Source organism: Theropithecus gelada, chromosome 3, assembly GCF_003255815.1.
Source record: "Theropithecus gelada isolate Dixy chromosome 3, Tgel_1.0, whole genome shotgun sequence".
In the NCBI taxonomy this organism is placed as follows: Eukaryota; Metazoa; Chordata; class Mammalia; order Primates; family Cercopithecidae; genus Theropithecus; species Theropithecus gelada.
The window spans coordinates 48,432,436-48,455,552 of record NC_037670.1 but is presented as its reverse complement, the minus strand read 5'-3'; the positions used below and the strand labels follow the sequence as shown (position 1 = coordinate 48,455,552).

The 23,117-nt window shown below is 38.5% G+C and overlaps 1 protein-coding gene across 1 annotated transcript in view; it reads right to left on the bottom strand.

The window, feature by feature from the left end:
- LOC112621588 (putative uncharacterized protein ENSP00000383407) overlaps positions 1-22,551 on the bottom strand; it is a 46,180-nt gene extending 23,629 nt beyond the window's left edge. Inside the window, exons 1-2 of the mRNA XM_025381045.1 lie at positions 22,429-22,551; positions 707-747 (exon numbers count right to left, since the gene is read on the bottom strand). Of these exons, the coding sequence (XP_025236830.1) occupies positions 707-747; positions 22,429-22,551 (164 nt within the window). The remainder of the gene's footprint in view (positions 1-706; positions 748-22,428) is intronic.
- Positions 22,552-23,117: the final 566 nt, after the last annotated feature.

The window sequence follows — 23,117 nt, the reverse complement described above, 5'->3', positions numbered from 1 at the left end:
GGGGGGGGGGGGGGGGGGGGGGGGGCAGACAAAAAAGGAAAGAATATGAAAAAGCACAGAGTGCCCGGGTGGGAATAGGGTAAGAGCTTTTGAGAAAAGGGACACCCAGAGAGAACGTCACATAATTCACAATTTGGCTTCAGACCAATTCAGGGTGCAAGGAAGCCATTCTTCTGCATCCTCGGCAAGCAATCTGAAAGTTTCCCCATAAACCGGCTTCCTGCCCCTGTGTATTTCCTACTTATCAATTAAAATCCCATTACCTTATGCAACATGTGTATGTCATGTCCTCTGGCAGCTGGATGTGCTGAATGTAAAGCCAGACTGACCTAAATAACCTGAGACTCTTTGCAAACACATTTTTATGTGGATTAGAAAAATACTTCGGAAGATTTATAGGTCACTGATAGAAATATGTTTTTATGTATGCTCCCACTTTAATCTAGGCCTGGTTTAGACACATGTTTCTTCTGAAAATTTAATTTTCACATCCCTGTCTACTGGAATGTCACAACATAGCTTTCCCATGCATCAGCATAAACAGAGAAATGGTAGCAAAGCAATCCACATCTAGATTTGTACTTGACAGCTGCAAAAAAAAAAAAAAAAAAAAAAAAAGGTACTTTGGCACGAAGTCCACTAAAAATTCACATTCAACATTACAGAACTAAGGGAACATGAAGTTTACAAAGTAAATTTGACTTACTTTCTCTTTTTTGGTTTTGCATTCTCCAAATTAGAAACCCCCTGTAAAATAAAATAAAATAAAATAAATAATATAAGACAAAACTGTACCAAGAGATCCGAAAGAGAATTCATTCATTTTCTACTATAATCCAAATGGAGTTCATTTTGCCTCTTCCCTCGTAAAAAGACTGGTATGTTCCCCGTTGTATTTTAGTAATGTGTCACAGAAGTTTGGCTCAAATTTTAACTTTTTTTTCCTTTTGTCTTTGTAACTTTGAGAAAGATAGGATGTTTCCTTTATTAACTAGGGCTTATACATTATTTTAAGCTACTGCCAGTTTAAAAAAGCCCTTGTCAGTTTAAAAAAACAACAGGTCTTTTAAATTAAAACACCCAATTAAATCCTCATTATCTAAACCTTCTGTCCCTCCATCAATCCACCAAAACCAAAGAGAGAGATACATACCACGGTGTGTTAGTTATATCATAGAGTGCCTTCATTTGAGAAAGATGGAAAGTAGCTTATCACAATACCCTGCGGGTGTTGAAATATATCTGTGATTCATCTGACCTTTTTCTTCAGACCGAGTGACAGTTGTGTAAAATCCCTTACACTTTGGGGAAAGAATTTATCACATTTTTCACCATCCTTGAAAAGCTTAAACTGCCCTAGGCACCTTTAAAAGCCCTTCAGATTCTCTCTTTTTTATTCATCTACTCCTCCATTTAAAAAACATTTACTGAATATCTACATGAAAGGTAACCAATTGTGTTCTGGAGAGGCTCATTTGTTTGGCATGGCAGGAATTTACATACTAAAGAAAATTGCAACCAATATTCCACTTCTGAGAGGAAAAAACACAAATGCTAAGGCTAAGAGGAATGGTGAATGTAAACCGAAAAAAGGAAGTTTGATTTGATTGTTCCAGTGTTAATAGTACCAGCCTGAGCACAGTGAAATCTAAGATAACCTTTCCCCAAGATAGTGATTGAAGGGGCCATTTATCTAATCTTTATTTTGTTTGTATCAAGATTTTTAACTGCAGAGGACAATTTGGATATCTTATTTTCCTAGCGGTTGAGCAGAGCGTTACTAAAATCCCACGTGCTGAAACAGTCAGTCCCTGAACTTGAGGAGCACACATTACCAAGTTTGAAATACTTGTGCATAACCCACAGGACATTGCTTGTAGGGAAGAGGTGGCAGATGGGGGTTGTAGGTAAGGATGTGGGAGTCATGAATTACGCCCTAATGTGAGTTAGGATATCAACAGGCTTTTGAGGAGTTAATGGTCAGGTGGACCACTCCTTCCATTCTCTATGCTTTGTCATCCTGTGCCCTAGAAGTACACAATCTCGGCCGGGCGCGGTGGCTCAAGCCTGTAATCCCAGCACTTTGGGAGGCCGAGATGGGCGGATCACGAGGTCAGGAGATCGAGACCATCCTGGCGAACACAGTGAAACCCCGTCTCTACTAAGAAATACAAAAAATAGCCGGGCGAGATGGCGGGCGCCTGTAGTCCCAGCTACTCAGGAGGCTGAGGCCGGAGAATGGCGTGAACTCGGGAGGCGGAGCTTGCAGTGAGCTGAGATCCGGCCACTGCACTCCAGCCTGGGCTACAGAGCGAGACTCCGTCTCAAAAAAAAAAAAAAAAAAAAAAGAAGAAGTACACAATCTCTATTCAAGGTCTTTTTCTGAAATTGTTTAGGTCTTGGGCCAGATCTCTCCAAACCTCAGATTAGAAGCTAATGGTGTTCCTTGCCCCGCAATCAGTAGCCACACACATTTAACAAGCTTTGTGACAATCGTAAGGAAAGAGGACAGCCACCCATCTTTGTAGTAGTGCTTTTCTGTTATATATATTTGGAACTTACTAGGAAAGAACAAGCAAGCTCCATGATCCACAGTCTATGCAATCGGGACCAAATATGTCCTAATAGTCAAAATCCATCATCCTGAGTCTCATTAGTTTGTCATATGGGTTTAGATAAATCTCTTGGGGTTATGAATGTTGCCCTCTTCAAAACAGAGTGTACCTTTTGTGAGAATAGACAAGATTTGCAATAAGGAATATGGGAAACATTCGATACCTTTTAATTTTTAATTATTCAAGTCACAGTATTTTGGAATCAACTTATATCAGCATTCCTCTGCCTTTGCTATCAAAGAGGTTAATTCCAGATGACTCACAAAACGTATATGCAATTGAGCAAGAGAGTTTGAATCTAGAAAGAAGAAGTATTATGCAAACACAGTCTCCTGTATCACCTGGGTGAAGCTTTTGTTAATACAATTAGCTACGGGACCCACACAAAGCTTAAACACTTGTAACAGCTGATTGTGGTGAGAGGAACATAATTTGCTTCTGGTTTGAAGTTTGGAGACATCTGGACTGAGATTAAAAGAATTTCCTAAGACCACAAATCGAGATTGGTTACTTTTGCTATGCATGTTGTCACAATATTCTCTAGGGACTATCCACTTTGTTCTGGTTTTACTGGAATGGGGGTCATCCAATTTTTCCTCATGATGAATCAGTTTAGGTTTGGGAAATTTTGTTAAAAGACTTTCTTGTAATGAATATTTTGGGCAAAAAATTGAGCTGAAACTTCTTTTTAATCTCTATTAAGATGAAAGAGTTAGTGTAGTTCTCCTTAGGCAACCTGCTTCCTACAAGGTAGGGAGAGTCAAGCACATTAAATGTGGGTCTGGAGTGTGATTATGTGAGGAACAGGGATTACTTAAACAGGCCAACATCTACTTAATTAGAATAATAGGTCTATTCCCTCGGTGTTGCCTAGTTGTAGATTACTATTGAACTGGTTAAGCAATTTTTAGTACTGCTTATACCAGACTCAAAGCAGCTGTGGAAAATGTAAATGGCTTTCAATTCTGACTGCTGCTTACATAAGCAGACTGTCACGTACATGGGAGTTCATACCCTGGGTACTTTATTCCTAGAGGGGCAAGTCAAAGAAAGACTACATGCAGTTTTATTTTTAGAACCACAGCTGTGTGTGTGTGTGTGTGTGTGTGTGTGTGTGTGTGTGTGTGTTCTACTCTGAATTCCAAAAGGAAGATACCACTTCAGAGAGTTATTTCAGTGAAATGAATGTCTAGTCCATTAATTTGCCATGAATACCGGGTAAAACTTACTCCTGTTAGCCTTCACTTCAGTACCCCTAAGTTAGGCAGTAATCATTTGTCTTACCTTTCATTCACTAGGGAATGTGTGGCTTAATTTTATTTTTCTCCCTAGCAATTGTTTGAAATTAAAAAGTGAAATGTAAAAAAATTATTACAAATGAACCAATAGAAACTAAGAAACATTTCCAAGCTGTGTTATTTTTAAGGTAAATGAGGGAAGGCTCTAAGAGCAAAGCACTTCCATGTATAAAATTAGGTCAAAGTTTTAAAAAATAGAAAGAGAAGATGTACCTTAAAAGAACAGATAAATTGTAGATATCAAATATATTTCTATTCTCATGCAGAGGTTACAGATGACTATCCTTTGGGATTGAGCCTAATATGTGCCTGTTTCTTGCTTTATTGGTTGTTAAACCTCACTTTCAAATTACAAAGTCAAAAGGAAAAATGTGAATATGTCAGGAGTTATTGCCTAGCTAACGGAAATGTGAAAGGTGATTCTGCACCAGAGAAAACTGATTGGCAGTAATTGATGATGAAAATCCCATGGTGAATTTTTAAGACTGTAGAGCGGATGCAAACTTTGATTTGAAAATGAAAAACTTGAGGCTCAAAATGATAAATGGACTCATTTAGGATCAAGCATATTGTGCTTTACCTTAATTAAATACTGGTGGATTTAAAAAATTTCTAATACATTTTTTTTTGGAATCGTACAAGTCATTCATTTCTACATTCACATTTTATTCAACAAACACTTATTGAACATCTACTATGTACCAGACACTGTGGTAGGGGAGAAAAGATTTCTTTCCTCACCTATCACAAAGTTCATGGCTGATATTCCTATAACAAAAGAGAGATTAGCAGGAGAAGATAATATACACTTATTTAATAAGAGTTTTATGTGGCATGAACCTTCAGAAATGAAGACTCTAAAACTCAGAGAAAAGTGTATTTTTTTTTGAATTGCCATGCAGAAATATGATGGGAGGACAAAAGGTATGATCTGATGGTAATAAACTGGAGGGAATTTAGCAAGGCCTGTTTGTTCAGCTTCTTCTTGGTCTCTCTGTGGGACATCCCTTTTCTCTGAGTATAGGGCAGAATACCTGTCATGAGAGAGCCTTCAGAGGAGGAGAAGGGGAGGGTAATTCACAGACGTGATCTTCTTAGATTTTATGGCCTGATTCAGGGTAGAAGGAGAGAGGGGGAATTATAATTCTATGGCCTGTTTCAGGGGAGAAAGGGGCAATAGAAATTTCAGTTTCTATGGTCCACTTTAGGAGAGAAGGGGCAAGAGAAGGTCAGAGATATCTTCCTGCTTCTGCTGTTTTCTTCATTTCCTTGACTTTAAGATACTCAGTGATAGGGTTAGGCTTTGTGTCCCCACCCAAATCTAATCTTGAATTGTAATCCCCAGGTGTTGAGGGAGGAACTTGGAGGGAGGGAATTGGGTCACGGGGGTGGTTTTCACTATGCTGTTCTCGTGATGCTGAGTGAGTTCTCACGAGATGTGATGGTTTCATAAGTGGTTAACAGTTCCTCCTACACATGCATTTCTCTCTCCTGCCACCATGTGAAGAAGGTACTTTCTGCCTGCTTCCCCTTCTGTCATGATTATAAGTTTCCTGAGGCCTCCCTCACAGCGGTTTGACTAAGAGTCCATTAAATCTCTTTCCTCTCTACAGATTGCCCAGTTCTGGGTATTTCTTTATAGCAGTGTGAACATGGTCTAATACATTCAGTATGCCAATGTGTCATATTTTAAGGTAGCATTTCATGTGCCCCTCATCGTTTTAGAGGCAAAAAACAATTGCAAGTAGTCTTTCTCTCAATTATCTATCACCAATGACTGTTGATCTCAGAATCCTATTAAATTCCATTTTTTTAGCTTTAAAGATTAAATGAGTTAACTTATGTAAAATCCTTACATGATGTCAAACACATTGGAGATACATATAGATGATATTTCTCATTAGATAAATTGTTTATTAATAGTTACATAGAATTCTGATTTTGAAGTGAATTGAACATGGGTACAAACACATATGTAAATATGTATAACATGTAAATTCCTATTAAAATAAACTAATTTAATTTCTAGTTTGCTTAATTCATTCTCTTGCAAAAATGAAGATTGTTCACTTGCATAACTAAAATGGTTATATTAATATTAAAATACAGTGATTCCAAGAATGCCACACGCAAACTGAATAAGTATGTCTCTGGACATTTCTTGGCTTCCTATGTTTGAACAAAGTTCCTACAGACGTTCAAAGAAGACGTGACAGTTCATTTTTAAAATTCCAATAGACATATGGCAAAGAGGATGATTATGAAACTTCAAAGTTAATAGACTAATTTTTCAGTGTGTCTAAGGCAATCAGAAAGATGAAAAAATACATATTGAACTATCAACTGCATTCTCAAAACAAGAAGATTTATGTGACCAGTAACAAATGATCACAAATGCGAAGAAGTCCTACTGCCTTCCTCCATACCTGATTGCAAATGTATGGAAAAAATCCAGTGAAGGAGAAGTCTCCCAAGTTATGAATGAGATCACTATGGCAAAGGGGAATGTTGGTAAATATCAGAGCCCCGTCAGTTAAAAAGCAAGTTACTAAGAACAACAAGGATAAAATCCTATCCCTTTTGTGATTTCTTGATTTTTTTTTGGCAGAATATTATTTGCAGAATAATAACAGTGGAATACATACAGTATCAAGCATAGTTCTAAATGCTTTACGTGTAGTAATTAATTTAATCCTCACAACAATCTGTAGGATTGATACTATTACAATTAACCTCAATTTATAGATAGGTAAACAGAGACACAGAGCAGTCAATATTCTTGCCTAAGCTCACACAACTAGTAAGTGATAAAACTAGGGTTTTGTGCGTGGAGTCTGTTAGGCAGGGACCCGGACCCGACATGGCGGTGCCACTTGGCATAGCAGGCCCTTTATTCCAGCAGGCCCTTTGTTTCGAGACTTCCCTCCCTCTTTGAACACACCCTCAGACTTACATACATCAGAGGTTCCAGCTGGGCAGTCACACTCCCCCGTGACCTGCAGCTCACCTGCATTCCACAAGTTCATAAACAGCAGTTCCGGCTGACAGTTTCCAAGGACCCCTTCCTCATGACCCTTACTCAGCTCCTGCCCTACTAGTTTCAAGACCCCCCAGGCCCTGTTTGCACAATTAGCTTCCTTACCTCTCAGGCTATACGAAGCCCCTACCTTCCTCCCTCAGCGCAACTTCCTCGGCCCATGCCTTTGACCGGGGAACCTCGCCCACAAGCCCTAATAAAAGGCTATTCTCACTGCCATTTGCCTTGCGTCTTCATTCCCGGTTTGGCTCCAGCCTCAGTTTACCTTTACAGTGTCTTCACTACTACCTGATACTACTTCTATGCTTGACGGCATAGATACAAAATCTACCTATCATCTAGGTCAGAAATTTCACAAAGAAGCACTATTGGCCAGAAGGGAGATTAGCTACAAAAATGCAGAGAAATGTAATACCACACGTCACTACTAAATAAACACCTCAGAAAGAACACCCTTCTTCAAGCACTAATACTAATAAGTTAGTACTATTTGAAGACAAGTGTGTAGACAGCACACTGATGTGTTTTAAAGGTATTAATCATTTTGTAGCTGCCATCATCATCATCAGAGAATGCCCAGCAATTTATGACAGCACATTTAATTAAAAGAGGGGCACTTCAGGAACCAATGAATTTAGGTGGCAGTTTGTGCATTAGAGGCTCCCCCCCCCACCGCCCAAGCATATTACTGTAATAATGTTATGGTTCTCAGGGAAAACAGATTTTATCCTCCTGTGAGAATAAAATGAAGAAGGAAAAGCAACAGCTCTTTCTGATGGCAAAAGTAAGGCTTTCTTGCCAGCCTGTTCAGCTCCTGTCTTCAAGTAACAACCTCATACAGCTAATGAATTCTGGTTTCTCTAAGAGGGTGGTGTACAGCATCCACACACAGCCTCTCATCGCAGGGCAGGTCCTGTAGCTTATAGTGCCTGGAGAATGCACAGCGGCCATAATCCATCAGGAGGAGAGCTGATAAATTGCACGAACTTTGCCATGTGTCTACTAGTGTGCGAAGAGAGCTTTATATCAATCCTAAAGCAACAAACTCTTCTCAGAGCACTATAAATATCCAGGATGGCAAAACAGGTTACCTAGGGGATGGCTATTTGCATTATAAAAGATTCCTCCTTTTCAAAAAGATTCCCTTCCAGATGTCTTAAAACAGAGCTCTCTTAAGTGTCCTTAAATGTGATTTATAAAATTATATTTACACAAGGTTTTAGAAAAGGAAAGAACAACTAATGTTTACTAAGTGCCATGTTTCCTGCCACTTATTATCTTCTTTAATCTTCATAGCCATGAATGAAACAAGAGCAAGACAAACAAACTTGCACAAAAATGTGATAGGAAATCCGATGGGTGAAAACGTCAAATTCCATCTTTGCAATGGAAAAGCACTGAACTGGTACCCCAGAACATGGCTTGTTCCAGAACCTGGCTTGCTCTCCCAGGGCTGCTACTAAACTGGGCAAGACCCAGGAACCCTCTCAGAGCTCAATCAGGTATCCATGTATAAAACAAAGGCTGATGAACAAGAATTTTAAAATCCCTTTCTGTAGAAACAATCCATGGTTCCTGATCTATAGTAGTTCAGTCCAATGTCAGTAGTGATGACAAATGCTTTTAAGAGAAAATTAAAGTAGGAATGGGCTTTTTTGCTTTACAGCTTTTTTTTTTTTTAAATGATTAAAGAGATAACCATGGCTTTCATTAGATTCAATTAGTAGTTCTCCCGTAAGCCTAGGAAATAAAAAAAAGAACAGAGCACAATTAACCTTAATCTATTGATTTCATTTTATTTTAACATAAGTCTCTATTTACGGGAGGAAACCAATTAAAACTACCAAAAGGTGTTCATGTATGAATTGGTGGCAGAAGAACAGCTGTATGTAATCATAGATATAACAGGAAACAATAAAAATGAAGGAAAAGTGCAGCCTTTTTAGTCAACATAATCTATGTTTTACATATTGGCTTGTTATGAGTCATTATACAATCTCAAAGTCAAGAAAAGGATTACGTGCACTGTTTTGACATTGACTCCTCTTGTTCATAGTTTGATGAAGACCTAGCTGATGGATGCCATTGTTAATCTCATTTTCTTCCTTTAGTGTCTATATTATTAATAGCTATGTCAGTGCTGATGATAATATAAGACAGAACAAAAAACTCTCAATTTTAATAGTTTAAGTCAAGTAAGAAATGCAGTTAAGTGGTTAGAATACCAACTTGGGAGTCACCTACTTTGACTTCTCCATTACTCACCTATTCTAAGATGACATGTCACATTTCAATGTGTCCATTTACCGATTTATAAGACACTAGACTCTAAGTGGTTTTTTAAGACCTTTTTTGAAAGGTTCTGGGGCACTGTGCAGTGATAACATCTTAAACACCTCTCTTTCGTCATTTTTACCTCTAGTTCTTCCTTTTTAAGCTGACCTTAAATCTCACGTTCTTCACGGGACTTGTACCATTAAACTACGAACCACAGTTATGTACTTAGAGTTAACACCGATTATTGATCATTTACTTTGTCCGAGTCTTCTAGCTAATAGTATAAAATACGTTGTCACTTTTTATTCTCACCTGATAATTAAGTAACAAATAGTTTTCTCATTTTATAGGAGAAGAAACAAGGGCGTAAAGAGTTTAAGGAACTTGTCCAAGATGGGATTTTTTTTTCTTGGAAACAGAGTCTTGTTCTGTCACCCAGGCTGGAGTGCAGTGGCAGGATTTCGGCTCACTTCAAGCTCTGCTTCCCAGGTTCACGCCATTCTCCTGCCTCAGCCTCCCGAGTAGCTGGGATTACAGGTGCCCACTACCACACCTGGCTAATTTTTTGTATTTTTAATAGAGACGGGGTTTCATCATATTGGCCAGACTGGTCTCAAACTCCTGACTTTGTGATCTGCCCACCTCCGCCTCCCAAGGTGCTGGGATTACAGGTGAGAGCCACTGTGCCCCACCCAAGATGGGATTTTTATAATGCTTGTTTCACTTCCTCCCCCAAATTTTGTGCTTCTAATTACTGTATTGCATTATTTTTAGGAATTCCTTCTGGGGATTCTTATAGAAGTTAGGCTTGATACTTATAAATCAGAATTTAATCACAGTTACTTATGTTACTCTCTAGATATTTTGAATATATACTTTCTTCCTGAAGTGGACATCTGTCTTTCATTGATCTGAAAATCAATGTGTAGAAGAAGGAATAAGAAAAGGAAGAGAGGAGAAAAGAGAAGTAGGAAGAAAAAAGGAAGAAGGAAGGAAGGAAGGAAGGAAAGAAGGAAGGAAGGAAGGAAAGAAGGAAAAAAGGAAAAGAAAGAAGGAAAGAAACACATTTTCTAACTTCTCTTGCTACTAGAATAAGGTATGTTGTTTAGGTCACATATATCACAGATGCTAACTTGAGACACTGATACAAAACCTGACTAACATAGGGAAACAGCAAGGTGTGTGCATCTATTTTTAAGGTCACAAACTTCAGTGGAGAGAGTGTGGTTCTGGAGTCAGCCATTGTGGTAGTAGCTTCTGGATTTGGCCACTTCCTGACTGTGACAGAAGCAGCAGCAATCTTTGGTGGCTAGTTTATAGTGTGCCTTCTCGGCATAATTCCTGCAAGCTTAGAGTATGTGTTTTCAGTTCCCAATAATTCTGGGCTTTCTATAACCTGTAGTATATTCCTTTCTGCTTAAATTAACTAGCATTCATTTGTTTATCTGCAAATAACCATGATCAATATCTTGTCACATTAATTTAGGTCCTGTATCAGTTATTTATTGTTGTGCAACAAATTACTCCCAAATTTAATGGCTTAAAAAATACACATTTATTATCTCAGAGTTTCTGTGGGTTAAGAATATGGGCCTGACTTAGATGAGTTCTCTATTCCATGGTCACTCACAGGATTGTAATCAATTGTTGGCCCAAAGTTCTAAGGTTTCATCTGATGGTTCAGCTAGGGAAAGGATTCTCCTTTAATTTTACTCAGTGATTGTTGGCAGCATTCAGTTTCCTGAAGGCTGTTGGGCTGGAGGCCTTACTTCATTGTTGGCTATAGCCTGAATGCCTTTCCTAGTTCCTTATCATGCGTGTCTCTTCCACGTGGAGTGGAATCTGGCTTCATCATAGTGTGCAAAACAAGAAAGCAACAGAGGCAGTCTGCTAGCAAGTCTTTTGTATGCTAATCACAGAAGTGACTTCCTGTCACCTTTGCCCTTCTCTATTGGAATCAAGTAACATGCAAGGATGAAGATTACACAAGGACATAAATACCAAAAGGCAGATGTTATGGTTAGTTTATTTTATGTGTCAACATGGCTAAGCCACAGTACCCAGATATTTAGTGAAACACCAGTCTAGATGTTGCTTTCTCTCTCTCTCTCTCTCTCCACACACACACACACACATACACACACACACCATGCACACCTTATTAGTTCTGTTTCTCTAGAGAACCCTGATTAATACAGTGGGGTTCATTGAGGTCCTCTTAAAGTTTTGCCTTCTGCAGTACCAAAAGGAAGGTAATAGAGTTTAATGTTGGACAACCCTCCACTCCAAAAAAAATCTTAAATGTATTTATAGAGCCATTTTAGTGCAGCAAGGGACCTTAAAAAACATCTGGTCTAACTCTGTTAGTTTTTAGAGGTAAAAACTGGGTTCTGGATTGGGTAATGACTTAATCAAGTTCTATTTAGAAACCAAGCCAGAAGGAGAACCCAGTTTTCTATTTTAATGCTCTTACTATTGTCTGATAAGTTATCCCAAGCTGAAAGTGGAGAATTATACCTGGTGGCCTAATACTGATTAGAGCAAAAGAAAATCTTCATGGACAAATGGAGCAGGGTAGTTCTACCCTTCAGTTGTTCTTCCCATAATGGGCAATGGTTTTCTGTTGGTGCCCTCTATCCTTCAGCCCAGACTCCCTAATGATCAATAGCATGTATATCCAAGTCAGCTATCTGAAGTCATGGATGCTGCCATTGGCTATGAAATAGAACAAAACTAACTAGCCATGAGGGGATTAACCCCTGACCTTGGCCTCATTAGTGCTGAGCTCTAACCAACTGTTAGACGCGTATCATATTGTTTGTCTTTAAAACTATGCTTGAATCTGCTATATTACTTTTTCATTAACATCTAGTAGCTGGGAATGTTTTAATCAATTTTTCCAGTGATTTTTATCAGTACAAAATGTTGATGAGTAAGTATATAAAAAATTAAACTTGGATTTTTAAAATATTTAATTTTATTATTATCATTATCCCTATTTAATAAATGGTGCTGGGAAAACTGGCTAACCATATGCAGAAAACTGAAACTGGACCCCTTTCTTACGCCTTATACAAAAATTTACTCAAGATGGATTAAAGACTTAAATTTAAAAACCCAAAACTATAAAAAAAAAAAACAAAAAAAAAACCCCTACAAGAAAACGTAGGCAATATCATTCAGAACATAGGCATGGGCAAAGATTTTATGATGAAATCACCAAAAGCAATTGCAACAAAAGCTAAAATTGACAAATGGGATCTAATTAAACTAAAGAGCTTCTGCACAGCAAAAGAAACTATCATCAGAGTGAAAAGGCAATCTACAGAATGGGAGAAAATTTTGCAATCTACCATGCGACAAAGGTCTGATATCCAGAATTTACAAGGAACTTAAACAAATTCCAAGAAAAAGAGAAAAAAGCCCTATTAAAAAGTGGGCAAAGGAGATGAACAGATACTTCTCAAAAGAAGATATTTATGCAGCCAAGAAACATGAGGAAAAGCTCAACATCACTGATCATTAGAGAAATGCAAATCAAAACCACAATGAGATACCATCTCATGCCAGTCAGATGGTGATTATTAAAAAATCAAGAAACAACAGATGCTGGAGAGGATGTGGAGAAATACGAATGCTGTTACACTGTTAGTGGAAATGTGAATTAGTTCATCCATTGTGAAAGACAGTGTGGTGATACATCAAGGATCTGGAACCAGAAATACCATTTGACCCAGAAATACCATTTGACTCACATATCCCATTACTGGGTATATACCCAAAGGAATATAAATCATTCTATTATAAAGATACATGCACACTTATGTTTATTGCAGCACTATTCACAATAGCAAAGACATGGAACCAACCTAAATGCCCATCAATGATAGACTGGAAAAGAAAATGTGGTACATATACACCATGAAATACTAGGCAGCCGTAAAAAGGAATGAGATCACGTCCTTTGCAGGGACATGGATGAAGCTGGAAGCCATTATCCTCAGCAAACTAACACAGGAACAGAAAACCAAACACCACATGTTCTCACTCATAAATGGGAGTTGAACAATGAGAACACATGGACACAGGGAGGGGAACAACACACACCAGGGCCTGTTAGGGGGCAATGGCTAGGGGAGGGAGAGCATCAGGACAAATAGCTAATGCATGTGGGACTTAAAACCTAGATGACAGGTTGATAGGTGCAGCAAAACACCACGGCACACGTGTACCTGTGTAACAACCCTGCACGTTCTGCATTTGTATCCCGGAACTTAAAGTGAAAAAAATTAAAAAAAAAATTAGGCCGGGTGCGGTGGCTCAAGCCTGTAATCCCAGCACTTTGGGAGGCTGAGACGGGTGGATCACGAGGTCAGGAGATGGAGAACATCCTGGCTAACACGGTGAAACCCCGTCTCTACTAAAAAATACAAAAAACTAGCCGGGCGAGGTGGCGGGCGCCTGTAGTCCCAGCTACTCGGGAGGCTGAGGCAGGAGAATGGAGTAAACCTGGGAGGCGGAGCTTGCAGTGAGCTGAGATCGCGCCACTGCACTCCAGCCTGGGCGACAGAGCAAGACTCTGCCTCAAAAAAAAAAAATAAATAAAATAAAATAAAAGGAAAAGAAAACCCTGAAATATGAATTAGTAGGTGAAAAAATACCACTATAATAGATGTTCTTGTTTACAGCTGTCTACATTTGGTGGGAAATCTAAGGCTGAATTGTCAAACACTGCACTACACCTAGGTGTTTGAGGCGATTTGTGGAGATTAAAATCTTGGGTTTTCTAATGCACATCAACAATAAATCCTGTTGCTGCTTCTTGTCCAGTAAAAATCAATACTTTTAGATAAGAAGCATTGATTACAAATTATTTTAAGCAGTTATTTTAAAATAACATCCAAGATTAAGTGAGAGTTTAACTTAAAGTCATTTAATCAAGGATACTAAATTAAAAGATTGCTGTGCCCTGGTGTGGCGGTTTGCAGAAGGAAAGGTGATGATCATTAACATGCACCATACCAGGTGCTTAAAGTGGGTTACAACATTTGATGCTCACTGTAAACCAGGAGACAGATTTTTGTTTTTTTATTATACTTTAAGTTCTAGAGTACATGTGCACAACGTGCAGTTTGTTACATAGGTATACATGTGTCATGTTGGTTTGCTGCACCCATCAGCTCATCATTTACATTAGGTATTTCTCCCAATGCTGTCCCTCCCCCAGGCCCCCACCCCCCGACAGGCCCCGGTGTGTGATGTTCCCTGCCCTGTGTCCAAGTGATCTCATAGTTCAATTCCCACCTATGAGTGAGAACATGCGGTGTTTGGTTTTCTGCAAGAGACAGAAATTTTTATCCATATTCTATTGCTCAGAAAACTTAGGGTGAGAGAAGTTCAATCACATTCCCAAAGACACAGTTCCCAGTCCGGGAGCAGGAATAAAATGTAAGTCTATTCACCCATCTCCAGTTCTTTTCACTATGTTCTCTAGATATCAGAATATATTTAGCACATATATTATAAGGTTGGGTTATTTATCCTACCAAAGTTTCCTCTTCCTCACTCCTCATCTCCCAAAAAGACACTCTTCTAATCATCCCTTCTTTTTTTTTTTTTTTTTTTTTTTTTTGTGAGACGGAGTCTCACTCTGTCGCCCAGGCTGGAGTGCAGTGGCCGGATCTCAGCTCACTGCAAGCTCCGCCTCCCGAGTTTAGGCCGTTCTCCTGCCTCAGCCTCCCGAGTAGCTGGGACCACAGGCGCCCGCCACCTCGCCCGGCTAGTTTTTTGTATTTTTTTAGTAGAGACGGGGTTTCACCGGGTTAGCCAGGATGGTCTCGATCTCCTGACCTCGTGATCCGCCCGTCTCGACCTCCCAAAGTGCTGGGATTAGAGGCTTGAGCCACCGCGCCCGGCCTAATCATCCCCTCTTGATCTCTCTCACTCTTGTGTACACGTGCATGCACGTAACCCCCCACCCCACTGCCGCCACACACGCTAGGCTTGTGGCAGAGAAACCAAAAAAACAGGACTACTATTTGGGATCCAGAACTCCAGCCTAGACTCCATCTGTCACTGCAGTCAAGTCACTAATCTCAGCTTCCTCATTGGTAAACTGATGTGTTTCCTATAATTTTATCTCTAAGTGTGTAACTGGCCGGGTGCAGTGGCTCACGCTTGTAATCCCAGCACTTTAGGAGGCTGAGGCGGGCGGATCACGAGGCCACGAGATCAGGAGATTGAGACCATCCTGGCCAACATGGTGAAACCCTGTCTCTATTAAAATACAAAAAATTAGCAGGGCATGGTGGTGCACACCTCTAGTCCCAACTACTGGGGAGGCCGAGGCGTGGGGTGGGGCTGGGGCGGGGGAATCGCTTGAACCCGGGAGGCGGAGCTTGCAGTGAGCCCAGATCGCGCCACTGCACTCCAACCTGCGCGACAGAGCAAGACTCTGTCTCAAACAAACAAACAAAAAGTGTATAACTGTTTATTATCAAGTATTGTTATATTTTAACATCTATGCTCTTTTGAAAAGTGTATAACTAATTGCCTACCATCAAACATTTTTATACTTTAACATCTGTACTTCCCTAAGTGAAGTGGAGAATTGATATTTTCTGGTTACGTTTATGCCTCTGCACCATCAGCAATTTCAAGCCTTCAGTCCTACCTTGTCCAATATGGCAGCCATCCACAGTCTCAAGTGGCTATTGAGTACTTAATATGTGGCTGATACAACTTAGAAAGTGAATTTTAAGGCCGGGCGCGGTGACTCAAGCCTGTAATCCCAGCACTTTGGGAGGCCGAGACGGGCGGATCACGAGGTCAGGAGATCGAGACCATCCTGGCTAACACGGTGAAACCCCGTCTCTATTAAGAAATACAAAAAACTAGCCGGGCGAGGTGGCGGGCGCCTGTAGTCCCAGCTACTCAGGAGGCTGAGGCCGGAGAATGGCGTGAACCCGGGAGGCGGAGCTTGCAGTGAGCTGAGATGCGGCCACTGCACTCCAGCCTGGGCGACAGAGCGAGACTCCGTCTCAAAAAAAAAAAAAAAAAAAAAAAAGAAAGTGAATTTTAATTTAACTTAATTTTAATTTAAAACTAAAGGTGAGATTTTTTCGCTGGAACTGATTGCACTTTAACCACTGAAGTTTCAGCATCTGAACTGAAATGTGCTCTTAACTATAAAATACACATTAGATTTCAGTGTTAGTTTAGAAACAAGGATACAAAAATCTCATTAATTTTGTATTAATTACATGTTGAAATGATAATACTTTAGACATATTGGCTTAATTTGATATATTATTAAAATTAATTTAACCTGTCACTCTTTTTAAAACATTTTATTTTGACAACCAGAATAACTAAAATGTGTGAGTCACATTATATTTCCAATGGACAGGGCTGCTGTAATTGTAATAGCTCCAAGACGCGGTTTGGGTATCTGTCTTCAGGTAATCCTTAAACTTAGCTGCTATTGAGAATGTCATCTGCTTGAAGATGCAGCAGTGATTTTGTGTATCAACTCCTTTGTTTGTGATTTATTCTCTAAAATAATGTGATTAAATAATCTTGCTTTCTTTGGTCATCTATCTGTATCTTAACTGAAAAAAAAAAAAAAAGGTCTTAATCTATTAACAGTTTACAGGACCCAAGTATTGCAGAGGGATTGTTATATCCAACTCATTTTAAATGTTATCATAAAACTGTGCCTGGGACCAGCTTAACACAAATTATATTCTCTAGAGACAAAGGAGAGTCACCTTCTGAAAGCCAGCCATCCTTCACATACACTGCAAAGGAGTTCCAGTGGTGAGACGGCACTGTTTGTGTATGTGTGTGTTTTGGTTAGAGTGTAGTGACACCACTTACAATAAGGATTAAAGACCCTGCGAGGGGAGAGTGGTGGACATAGTAGAATTCCCCTTAACATTCCCCCATGTACCTTCTGGTGTGTCTTTCTCTATGCAAAAACCAGAAGGCTAAAAACCACATTATATACATTCCCGCAAAGCTTGGATAGCAGATATGATTTAGACTTGGCAGATTATATGCATCCATGTGAAATTTGGAAAGTGGGATGTGCAAGTGGAGATCACCTCCAGTAGCCATGTTAAAGGAAATGAGTACAATTTCTTTTTTATCAGGCCGGGGCAGTGGCTCAAGCCTGTAATCCCAGCACTTTGAGAGGCCGAGACGGGCGGATCACGAGGTCAGCAGATCGAGACCATCCTGGCTAACACGGTGAAACCCTGTCTCTACTAAAAAATACAAAAAACTAGCCGGGCGAGGTGGCGGGCACCTGTAGTCCCAGCTACTCGGGAGGCTGAGGCAGGAGAATGGCCGGAATCGGAAGGCAGAGCTTGCAGTGAGCTGAGATAGCACCACCGCACTCCAGCCTGGGCGACAGAGCGAGACTCTGTCTCCAAACAAAACAAAACAAAAAAAATTTCCTTTTTATCTAAAATATATCAAATACTATCACTTCATCAAATCATCGTTACAAAATTATTAATAAGCTATATTTTACTCATTTTTTATATGAAGTCTTTAGAACACATTATATATTTTACGCCTGTTGTCCATCTGCATTTGGACTAGCCACTTTTCAAGTACTCAGTTGCCACCAGAGGTTGTACCGTGTAGCTCTAGGGCAGGGGTTAGCACACTTTTTCTGTGAAAAGTCAGATAGAAATATTTTAGGTTTGTGAGACACAGTTTCTATTGCATTTTATTGTCTCCTTTATTTTTGTTTCTGTTTTTAAAGATACTTTTAAAAATATAAAAGCCATTTTTAGTTCATGCATGATACAATTACAGGCTGCCTCAGGCTATGATTTTCAGTCCCTGCTCTAGAGTATGAAAATCAGCCCTTCTGAGGGTTCTCTAACTTCTATGCTAAATCCTGCCTGCTTCTAGTAGCAAGAGTCGCTTCTGTTTTCTACAATTGAATTTGGCAAATTTATAGAGAACATTACTCACCTTGTTCTACAGTGTAAGGAAACGGAGACTGCAAGACTTTAAGCAACTTTCCAAGGTCATATACCTTCTAAGCGACAGAACTAGAAAGAGAATCCATAACTGCTCAACTCCAAAGCTGACAATTTCATCCGCTGCATCATTGGCTCTCCATTATTATTAAGACTTTCTTTAGCTTGAGTAATGAACCTTCACTGATCCATTTATTTAGCTTACAAATATTTATTGAATGACAACTATGCACAAGATATGAATAATAGGAGCATTGCCTTTGACCCACATTTAAGCACATTTTTTAAAAGGCTCAAGTTTTCTATCAATTTATGAGATACAAAATGAAGTGGAAAACTGACAATTATTTGTTTACTTCAATCAATATAGACAGCAAGTCAGATAATTCAGACTTGATCCAGTTAACCCCAAATTGGCAGAGATACAAACATTTTATGTTCTCTGTCTTAATCTGTTTTGTGTTGCTATAACAGAATACCTGAGACTGGGTAATTTATAGCAAACAGGAATTTACTGGATCACAGTTCTGGAAGCTGCGAAGTCCAAAACAGAGGGGCCACATCTCATGAGGACCTTCTTACTGTGTCATTCCATGGCAGAAAGCAAAAGGGCAAGCAAGAGAGGGCAAAACAAAGAGAACAAGAGAGGGCCAAACTTGGCTTTGATGACAAACCTACCCTCGATAACAAACTTACTCTGATGATAACGACATTCATCCATTTGTAGGTTACAGCTCTCATGATCTATTAATTGCTTCTTAAAGACCCCACCTGTCAGTATGATTGCACTGGGGGTTTAAATTCCAACACATGAACTTTTTAAGAGAAACATTCGAACCATAGCATTCTCAATTTTTCTAATTCAAATACTTATTTAGCTTCAGACATAAGGAGGAACTAAAATAGATACAGAATCAAGCAGTTACAGGCTACATTTAAAATAACATTATGGATTGATCAGTCCTTAGGCTAATATGTTAGCTTATTTTTTTTTTTCAGCACATTTACTTAGCAGCATGCTTGTTCACTCTCTCTAGTTTTTGGCAGTTGTCCTCCAACACTTATGCCTTTCCTAATATACTGCAAGTGGGTCACTTATTATTTCTCTTTTAAACATTTAATAATGTCCCATATCTTAAATTGGTTTCTCTTTGGACAAGCCATCCATTATCAATCCTTCCTGAAATTGCAATTAAAATACAAACTAGATATTTATGATGATGTACGATATTCTTCATTTAAAACTCCCGAATAAACCTCTTTCTGTTCAATGCCTCTACTACCCATAATGATACATATGAGCTACACTGGATCATCTCCTTTGAGAATATTGATGAGCTTGTGTTCATCTATGGGACTCCCACTATGTTCAAAGTAGTGGTATCCAAAGGGTAAAATTCCTAGTATGTATGAATAAATAATATATTTTATAAGGGAAACCAAGGATTCTTCTCTCATTTTGATTTTCCTTTTCAATTCATGTGGCAACTGACATTATTTTTATTATGGGCTATAGTTTCCTCCATAACAAATAGACGTATTGTCAGGTTGGTTCTAGAGATTTTGGGAGTACCTGTCTTCTCTGGAAAGGTTACAAATACCTGGATTGAGGACTGGGAGCTTGAGCCAGAACTCCATTAGCTTTAGGGTGATTTCAGTGTATGTCTGAAGAATGAGTCCAAATGGAATAATATTTGTTTCTGGTACTGTTAAGTCAGGTCCGAAACTTTTTTTTCTTACATCAAGATGGGGGAAGGAAGTGCCAATACCAGGAGAAAAAGAAAAAAAATCTATTCCTCAAAGGCTGAGAAGGAAATTTAGGAAAGCTCCAAACCATTAACTGGGGGTACTAAGAAAGCAGGTACTTAAAATCTTTTGATTTAATTATTTAAAAATATGACTTTATTCATCTAAGTTGTGAAATAATTTTCATTAGGAATATAATAAGTGTTAATAATAATTTGATCGGAATGGCATAATTCAACAACTAAAAGGTGAAATCAAGGGTTGAACTGACTTTTCAGTATGCATGTATACATACGTATATGTTTGTATGTATACATATATTTTTAATTAAATGCTGAGAAATTACAGAGAGAGACAGAGCTATAGCAATTGAAATCATGTTTTTATCATTCTCGTCTTCTTTTGCAATATAAATGAAGATTGAAAAAATTTTAGTAGACTAGTTGGCCATGAAATGGTTCATTTTTAATGCATGTTTACTAAACTCACACATTTAAGAAAATATCTTCAGGCTCTTCAACCTATTCGATTTTTCTTTTTAATTATTGGGTGAAAATGCTTATGAACAATTTAAAATGTCAATTGACAGCCTCCATGTGAAAGGTTTATCTCTCTCACATTAATATGTGCAAAGTATTATTGCTCCCTCTTATGCATATCTAGCAATACCAGCATCTTAGGGACATTCAAAAAGGTGTAAAGTTAAGGGAAGAGTTTCCGCTGAATTAAAAAATATTTTTGTATTATTTTTATGTTACTGAGATTTATTATTAAACTTGCTTTCCAACATTGCTTTCTAATTGCTCCAAGCTTTCAAGAAGCCAAAACTTTGGAAGCTATGGTAATAAGCCGTTTTTAATATACCCAAAGAACAAAATAGGTATGTGTGAAGGTAAGTGCAAAACTTAAAAGTAATTTGCTGTTACCCTTTCTCTGAAGCAAAAAAGCTCTGAGTTTGAATCCTGGTGCATCCTCTTTTTGAGTGGACAAGTTATCTAACCTTTTGCACCTTTCTAAATCTCTCTAAAATTGTTGTGAGAATAAACATACATAATTTCATGTATACATATATTACCTTACAAAAATAAGGCACTGAAAAAATGATTTTTTGTGTGTTAACCGGAAAAGTGTGATTATAAGGACAGGAAGTGGCATCTAAATCTGTAAGTATACAGATGCTCTTTTTCTGTAGTAGACATAGGCTGTTTTATATTTTCCTAAGCCACAACAAATGTAAAATAAGTTCATATGTATTAAATTATAGTTGACTCTTCAACAACATGGAGGTTAGGGTTGCTGATGCCCCATGTAGTACAAAATGTTCATATAACTTTTGACTCCCAAAAAACTTTACTAATAGCCTACTGTTGACTGGAAGACTTACTGATAACATCAATAGTCAATCAATACACCTGTTGTATGTTATATGTATTACATACTGTATTCTTACAAGTAAGTAAGCTAGAGAAAAGAAAATGTTAATAAGAACATGAGTGAGAGAAAACACATTTATTATTCACTACGTTGAAGTGGATCATCATACAGGTCTCTATTCCTGTCATCTTCACACTGAGTAGGCTGAGGAGGAGGAGGAATCGGAGCAGTTGTGGCAGAGGCAAAAGAAAATCTGTGTATAAGTGGACCTGCACAGCTTGAATCCATGTTGTTCAAGGGTCGACTGTATTTTAAATACAGGTCAGTTGCCTAAGAGTTAGGATAGCCAGCACTGTTGAACAGGGACAGGTACGATTCTGTGTAATGCAGAGAACTCTATCTCTAGCAATTGTAAAGATAATTCACAAAACAATTTGCATTTGCATTTTTCTAACACTTACCTTTTAGAAATGATGGTGTGTATCCATAAATTCAAGAAACAGTTTATTACAGTGGTTAGAGCATAAACTTTGAAAGCAGCCAGTGATGTGCCAGAATCAGTGCTTGAGATAATTATTAACTAAATATTCAGATACTGCAAACCTGTAGTTAAACTATGGGTAGCTTGAAATTGGCCATGGTGGAGCATTTACACGGTGGAAATTGACAAATGCTATCAATCTAGGTCTCCCTTGCAACTACCACCTGGTTTGCCAGAAACTACTGATTCAGATATACATCTGTTTAAATGCCAACTTTAACACTTAATAGTTTATAGCCTTTAGTATCTTATCTTGCCTTTGTTTCTTGCAACTCCCAGATCTAGAAAATGATATAATTATTTATAGTCATAAGGTAGCTTTGAGGATTAACTTATATAATCATCCAGTGCACATTCAATAAATGGTGGTCATTTTAATAAGCCAAAATCATAAAAAAGACAACAAGAAAGAGAAAATCAAAAACTAAAGGAATAACCTTCTGAGAATAGTGAATTTTTGCTGCATTAACAGATATCATTAGGCAAGAGATTCTAGATCTATAATAGAGAAAAAAAAATCCACTCCAGTTAATGCTTCACTCACCATGAAGAGACTGTTCGGTGTTTGTTCACTCTCTCCGAAGAGTGGGATAGGAGAATCAGTTCTACTAGACTTGTTTTCTTGGTTAGCTTGTTGCTCTGGGATCGGCTCATATAAGCTATCCATAGAGCCTTCCTGCAACAGGGAGATGTATGAGTCAAGGAATAACAGAATAACAATTTTCCTTGAAAAGATACCTAATTTATCCACCCACCTTTTTATAGTACTTTATTTAAATTATCCTGCGGATATGATTAAGAGTTTACAAGATGCTACTTTTCAACAGTGAACAATACAGTAAAGCCAGGAATTATTACACAGCCAGGAATTATTGTTCCCACCATTATTACAGAGCCAAGAATTTAAACAAGAGTCTAAGTGTTGCAGAGGCAGGCACACAATGAGGGAATTCCTCAAGAGGTATGTTGAAGACATGAAGTTCGAAAAACTAAATAAATGCCTATTTGAGACACCAATAAACTGTGTTGGTCACAGATTTGAGTTACATGTATGTCTCTAATTGGTACCACCTCCTTTTATAAGAAATACAATCTGCTGATCTTAGTTTTCTCAACTGTAAAGTAGCAGTTTCTAGGGCAGAGGACGCGAAGCAAGATGACAGAATAGAAAGTTCCGGTGATCGTTTCCCCACAGCAAGGACCCCAAGTTAGCAACTATCTACACAGAGAAAC